The sequence below is a fragment of the Vanellus vanellus genome (assembly GCF_965231255.1).
Source record: "Vanellus vanellus genome assembly, chromosome: 19".
Classification (NCBI taxonomy): Eukaryota; Metazoa; Chordata; class Aves; order Charadriiformes; family Charadriidae; genus Vanellus; species Vanellus vanellus.
The window spans coordinates 10620808-10628353 of NC_138924.1; the positions used below are offsets into that span (position 1 = coordinate 10620808).

At 44.9% G+C, this 7546-nt stretch overlaps 1 protein-coding gene across 1 annotated transcript; it reads left to right on the forward strand.

Annotated features, from left to right (window-relative positions):
• The first annotated feature begins 1426 nt into the window (after positions 1-1426).
• On the forward strand, positions 1427-3783 carry PIGW (phosphatidylinositol glycan anchor biosynthesis class W). Its single transcript, XM_082493245.1, has 2 exons — positions 1427-1529; positions 2245-3783. Exon 2 carries the CDS (start codon positions 2259-2261, stop codon positions 3777-3779), a length of 1521 nt encoding a protein of 506 aa, XP_082349371.1. The 5' UTR covers positions 1427-1529; positions 2245-2258; the 3' UTR covers positions 3780-3783.
• The last annotated feature ends 3763 nt before the right edge of the window (positions 3784-7546 follow it).

Consider the following 7546-nt stretch of genomic DNA (forward strand, 5'->3'; position numbering starts at 1 on the left):
GGTTTTCTTTTTACCTGCTTTGGCATCTTGTCCAGCCCTATGGATGGGAATGCTGGAGAGGGCCTTTACTGTAGGGACTGTAGGGTATTGCATTCAAATCAGACTGAAGAATGCTGAAACGGGAAAAAAAAAAATAAAAAAGGCAATTAGAACAAAATAACTGTGGACATGTCATGCTCTGAAGTACCGATCCTGGTGGGGCCCCAGTAATGCTGGAGCTAGAAAGCCTACCCGCGCTAGCTGAGTAACAGTCTGTTACATTCTGTTTGCCCCTGCAAATAAAGCTTATTTGGAGGGAAAAAACATATCTTTCCTTACTGCAGGAATAAAATGCTTTGTTTCTCTTGAATTAATAAAGCAAGGTTTCTTGGCAAGAAATCGCAACTTTGCTTTTGTTAAATTCCTCCTATTAGGACAAATGGGAATGATTTGTGGGTCTGGTGGCGTCAGAGAAGCTAATGCTTTTGGAAAAGGAGTGACTCAGAGAAGTTTTGTATTGCAGCAGAAACAAGATCTGCTTGCCTGCTGCTATCTTCCTGTTTCCTCTAAAAATCAGTGGGACCCAACTTGAGGTGAGTCAAGTTCACCTTCTGAATTTCTGTGATAAACACAGAGATTCCCGTCACAGAGCCAGGAATGATTCTATCTTCTTCCAGCAGCTGAAACTGCTTTTTCTTCTCCTTTTTGTCCCTTCTCCCTCTCCTTCTCCCTCTCCCTCTCCTTCTCCTTCTCCCTCTCCTTCCCTTCTTCTCCTTCCCTTCTGTTCTCTTTTCTCTCCTATTCCTATTCCATTCTTACCTGGCATGGAAACATCATTCAGAGACTACTTCGATCCACGAGCTGAAGTCCACAAAGCTCACGGTACACACAACCTCCACCGAGACCCTCTCTGCCTATTACGCTTTCCTGGGAGAGGTGTTGCTTATAGCTGGCAGAGCCCTCTGTGCCAGTCAAACCAGTTCCCCAGAGGACACAGGCTATCGCAGCTCCCCGCTCGTGCCGCCTCTCCCCCCGGCTTCGCCAGGGCAGAATCTGACATTCGCCGGGGCCCCAAGGTCGCTCCCAACGGGCCGTTCCCTCCCCCACCCCAGGGCCTCGCCACCGGACCACTGCAAGCCCACGCGTTCCCGGGACGGTCCCGGGGGCCTCCCCGCCGGAGCGCAGCGCCTCCGGGGCACGACTCTCCCCGGGGGCGCTCCGGGCAGCGCCCGGCGGCGGCGGCTCCGCTGAGGTCCGCGGCGATGGCGGGGACCGGGCGGGGGCCGGGCGGGGGGACACTCACCGCGGGCAGCGCGGGCCGAGGCGGAGGGCAGCGCGGCGGGGCGGGGCGGGGCGGGCGGCGGCGAATCGGCGGGTGCGGAACGGCGGGTACGGAACGGCGGCGAAAGTGCGGGCGGGGAGAGCGGGCGGCGTTTACCTGCCGGGGGGCGGGGGCGGGCCGAGAGCGCCTGCGGAGCCCGGGACGGCGAGAGCAAGCGATTAACGGGCACCGGCGTGCTCCGGGGGTCGCCTTCGGCGTTGAAATGCGGGTTCGTTCCCCACCTCTCCTCCCCCCCCCCCCCCCCCCCGCCCGACCCCCATCTCCCTCCGGCCGCCGCGGGACCGGGCCCCGGGAGCCAACAACGGCCCTGCCGCTGCCCGCCCTGCGGGTGAAACGGGCCAAAAAAAAAAAAAAAGCAATTTTGACTTTGTAGTTAACGCGAGAGAGGAGCCTGGCTGGGCAGGGTCACTGGGGGACTCGGACTTCTTTCAAAAGGATATATTGCGATTTTTCTGTTGAAAGTGGGGATTTTAGGTGCTGGTTTTATGGCACACTCTCTGCTGACCAGGCAACAGAAACTGCAATAGGAGCACAGTTTTACCTATCCGTTTCATGTGCGCTATAGAGAACATGACTAAGTGTATCTTAGAGAGGAGGACATAAAGTATGATTGGTTTGACATTTAGAAATCTTCAGCAAAAATATGTTATGAATTGTGTTGGAACACAGCAAGATTTGTAATGCTGGAGCTCAGTCAGGCCTTGCAAGTGCCTCTGCTCCGTTTCGCAGCCACAGCCGAGTGTCTGCGCCAGCAGCTGCAGCACCGAGGCCGGTCTGCAGCCTTTAAATGGAAGAGTAACAAAACTAGATGACTTCTGAAATCACTGTATGCTTTAATGATCTGGTACATAAGATTGATTTTTGATGAAGTTCTAAGACCCCTGTCTAACAAAACTGACTGAAGTTCATGTTTGTGTTTTCAGAGGAAGGAAGAAGAATGTCACAAAAACATCTGAAGGAAGCCTTTATCAGCAACTTGAATGGAACCAGTTTGGTGGAGATTTCCCTGGGCTTGTCTCTAGCTCCACTCTGCCTGCTTTGCAGAGGACTCCTCTTGATTTCATATTACCTGCACTATGGGAAACCTTTCAGTTCAAGGAAATACAGCCTGCTGCTGGACTTCCTCGTGCTGGTATCTCCTCTCCTTTTCTCCTGTACAGTTTTGTCTCCGATCATCTTTTTCATGCCAACTACCATGGCAGCCTTCTGTGCCGGAATATTTTCTAAAATATACAGCCAAAGAAAACATGAGACCAGAGTGTCTTTTAGGCAAAGTGTACAAGACTTCCAGAAGACGTACTTGGATCCAGAATACATTCCAGCAATAACTGTGTTTCGCGTTTATGTCAATGTGTTGACATCAATCAGCATTTTAGCAGTGGATTTCCCACAATATCCACGGCGATATGCCAAAGCAGAGACCTACGGAACAGGAGTGATGGATTTGGGGGTCGGAGCTTTTATTTTTGGTAATGCTCTCGTTTGTCCTGAAGTTAGACAAAAGTCTTATGTGACACAACCAAAATTTTCCAATTTGGCCAGGCAGTTCTTTTCCATTTGGCCATTGATTTTTCTTGGCGTTGGACGACTGCTTAGTGTTAAATCTATAGAGTATCATGAACATACTTCCGAGTATGGAGTGCACTGGAATTTTTTCTTTACCTTAGCATTTGTGAGGCTTGCAGCATCTCTACTCTTAGCCATATTTCCAAAAACTAAATCTTGGATTGTTGCTATAAATCTCGCTGTACTTTATCAGCTTATTCTTAACACTACCTCTCTGAAGATGTTTATCTTGCACGGCAGCAACGGCAGGGACACCAGGGTTGGCTTTTTAAATGCCAACAGGGAAGGACTGCTCTCTCTTTTTGGGTATCTCGCCATATACATGGCGAGTGTCCAAGTGGGACTCTGTCTGCAGAAGTGCAGAAACTCAGTCAAAGGCTGGATTGAAGCAGCGTGTTTCTTACTGCTGACAGCTCTCGTGCTCTTCGTGTTTCTTCATGTGTCGGAAGCATATGCGGACCCCGTGTCCCGCCGGATGGCTAACCTGTCCTACTGCATATGGGTGGTCGCTCACTGCCTGACTTTCTTCACCTGTTTTGTGGTGACCGATCTCATGTTGGTGTTCACAAAGCTTCTTGTGAAGGGGTCCAGCGTGCCCTGTTGCTGGAATGTTGTAAAGCCCCTGAATACCAGTACAAAGCATGAAACGGAGGCTGCGCCTATGGGAAGGGACGGCAAGCTGCCGCACATTTGCCTGATTAGCGCTATTAATAAAAACCAATTACTATTTTTCTTGCTAGCAAACATTATGACTGGCACTGTGAATATACTGATAGATACAATCCACAGCAAGACTGCATTTACCTTATGTATACTACACTTGTATATGTTTTTTAACTGTTTAATTATGTATATATTGCATGCCAAAAATATAGTATTAAAGTTTTGGTGATTCCACTCTGTCTTAAGTGGACTAGTTGAGCTCTGTTTGCTGTAGTTGAATGATGGTATTTTAATGGAAAAAACAGTGGTTTTCCTGAATGTATTCCGATAATTTATAATTTAGTATAGCTTTTTATGATTTAGCGTTGATTATATTTTTAATGTTTTTTTTTAACAAATTATACAGTCACTGCTGTTACCTGTTGGAGTTCTTACACATTTTCCCAAAAGCTTAGTTTTTGAGATTGTTTGCTGAATACTCCTGCTGCTCCTGTAAACACTCGTGCAGAAGAGTAACATCGTATTTCCAGTTAGTGAGCTGTGTTCATACCCAAGTGCTGGTAGAATTAGATAACAGTGCATATAGTAGAAGCCAGATGAAAAGTAAGAAAATGAGTAATAATATGGAGAGACTTAGCTGTGTCAAGATTTACCTAGTTAAGGCCCTTGCATAAATAATAGATAAGAATAATTCTTTATATAAAATGTATTGAATAAGTGGATACTTAAAAACGTTTTGGCCCCAGTCCTGCAAAGATTTATGCATATGCTTGACTTTGATGGCAGTGATTGTATGTGGAATGTTAATCATATACTGAAATCTAAATTAGCCTTTGAATTAAAGCTAAATTTTATTTTCATCCTCACTGATGAATATAAATGAAGACCCTGGATAAACTTTGATGCTCTGAAGGATGAAACTTAACTGCAGATGAATTCATAAAGCAGTTGTTGGAATTTGTGGTGCAGATAGTAAGAGCAGCGCAGCCTTTTATAAGAAAATTCAAAGATCCAAAACTCATTCACCCCCAGCCTGCATACCAATATGTTGTGACAGCTCATCTTTAGGAACACTGTAAAATAGTCTTCAGCTCTACTTTGAAAGTACTCAAGGCCCACCTACTTATCTATAAAATTATTTTAAACATCAGCTCATTTCATACTGTATTTTGACAGCTGAGATGTCTTCAAGTGGGAACATTCTGTATTAATTTTTATTAGCAAACAAACAGTGTGCAAATGGAAAGAAGCATGACGCAGTGGGTCAGGGTACCGGCAGAGTATCGACAAGAGATGTGCCCGGTTTCTCTGTCACAGTCTTCCTGCAAGCCCAGAGCAGAACACCCTCTTTGTTCACTTTCCTAACTGTGACAGTTCTTCCTGACCTCATTAAGTTGTTGAGAAGAGAAATACATTTAAAGATTGTGAGGAATTCACTAATGAGAGGCATAAATACTTAAGAAGTAGAATACAAATGGTAGCTGATGATAGATGTCTAATGTCAGTGGAGTTCCAGCAGTGCACATGGGCCTTATTTCATATTTCTCCTTGTCTATCAAATGTGATGAATCATAAAACCTATGGAGATTAAGCCTCTAAATCAGATTCCTTAAGGCAGACATGCTGTGGAATATTCTTAAATTTATGAGGTTCTCTCAGCCGTCGGCCAATGGAAGGGTGAATTCTGAGGATTACAGGCTGTGGCCATGCTCATTTCATGCTTGTTTACTTCCAAGTTATAGCCATATAGTCTTCAGAATTAAAGAAAAACAGCCTGTATTACCCTGGGGGCAAATGCAATTAATTGGCAACAGTGTCTTATAAGCAGTTGTCACAGTTATAGCAGAGTCTTCTAGTAACTGGTGTATGTATTTATTTTAAAACATTTCCTAGCCTTGCCTAGGGAAACAGGGCCTCCATCATGAACTGAATGGAACTACTCATTTACGCAAAATTACTCAGGGATATTAATTTTTGAAATATCTGAAGCACAAGACCAACAATGAGTTCTGCCTGTGAGCACAAGTCTATCGATGTGATTCAGAACTAAGGCATCAATTGGGTGTGACAAAGCAGAGTTGTGTCTGGACAAGCAGCAAACTATCTCGATGCCAACTCCATTTCGTGAAGCAAAAATTACGTGGGAGGTCTGCTGTGGCTGCGCAGAGCCCTGGTAGCTCCGCACAGGCAGCAGGCTGGCGGGCAGCAATTCCAGGACTGGAGCTGTGCTTGGCATCAACAGAGCCGGCAAACCGAGGGGACTGTGGTGCACAAGTGACTACAAGAGTGAGAACAACCCGCTTCTTGCAACAACGGCACAACACCGCATCGTGAGGCCATCTCCCGCTTTTAAAGCTGTATGAAATAAGTTGTTCACCACTGAATTAATGAGAGACAATTAATTCTCACTGCTTACTGTCGATAACAAATGTGGCAAGCTCTGCCCTGAAGCAACCAGCATAATTATTAATGCTGAATGTTTAGACTATGAATAGACCCAGATAATTAAGCATGCCTCTGAAAGAACCAAGAAATGCAAGCACGCATTCTTTGATCAGAGTCTGTATGAGCAAACAGCACTGTAATGAGTTTGAAAAGATGCAAGAAGTTAACACCACGATACTGCTGCAGACACTTTCTCCACGCACACCTCAACAGCTGTTAGATTAGTGGCTGGTAGGAACAAGAACACTACCTTTCATTTCACTTTGGGGCGTGTTTAGACAAGTAAGCTTGTACAGATCAAAGATACATTTTAAAAAATCAGAAACTTTGATTTAGCTGTTACATAATTGGTAAAAGTTAAAGATATTTCAACTAGTAAGACTGAAATGGTTCAACTACAGCATGCCACTGACTTCAATAATAACAGTAAAGCAGAGGACTGGGAAAACATACTTTTTTTTTTTTTCTTTGCTGCCATAATTCCACAGAATGACCTGCAGGATAGACAAAATAACCTTAACCTTGTTATTCGTTAAACATTAGTAGCTTCTTACCAAATTTCATTACTTTTAAGGATCAACTCACTAGCACGCCTTCCTTTCCAACCCAGTAGTGTTTCTTTTGAAGTCAAATGTTACAATAAAGATTTCAGGCAGGATCCTATTTCAAAGCCACTATGTCCTAAAGAACAAGTATTTCTTCCAGGTGAAAGATGGGCCATGCAAATGAACGGCACGAAGGGGATGTCTGCCTTTTTACTGTTTTGTAGACAAGACGCAAGCTGCACGTTCTAGCGACTTAAAAAACCCAAACTTTTCTGTGGATAAAAATTACGTGAAATGTAATGATGTTTTTCATACGTAGTTTATCAATCTGTACCCTGAGAATACAAAATTTGGGGCATTGCTGTTTTGTCGATGTGATCCAACCACGCTCTGGGAGTGGAGGGGCAGAAGTGACACAGGAGCCCACACGCTGAATGGACCCTGTGAAGACAATGTTTGCTCATCACAGCCCGGCGGGCTCACAATTCTCTACTGTGAGAAACCATCCCTTTGTTACAAAACGCCAGCTTTCTTTTTTTCTGAAGAAGGAAACCATGAAAAATACACAAACTGTGAACTGTGCAGAGATGTGGCCCTGCACGTTTCCGGTAGAGATGTTGCATGATGAGTTCCAGTAAATTAACTCCTCCACTAAAGATGGTTTTTTATGCAGAAACAAGAAAAAAAGAATAATCCTGCTCCCTAACTGCCTCCCCTGCATTTTCTTGTGAGGACTTTAGTATCTATGTACATAAATAACAAGAATGAACAGATCAACTGTAGTATTTAATAGTTTAAGAAAGGCTACGGGGTTTTTTGTGGCTGCCTAAATTAAGCAGCCACAGGATTTCTAGCTGGTTGCACCGGGGCGCTGTGGAAGCCAACAGCCTTAAGTTAGAGACCGTAATTCCAATTAAATTCCCTGCCTTACCTGGCATGTAATCAGGGCAGGGAAATCTGAGGCTGCACTTTTGATGCCTCTGAAGCGCAGGCATCCGATGCGTTT

Bases quoted from the DNA above. Each gene is read 5' to 3' on its own strand.
- PIGW (XM_082493245.1), top strand. From the start codon at position 2,259: ATGTCACAAAAACATCTGAAGGAAGCCTTTATCAGCAACTTGAATGGA.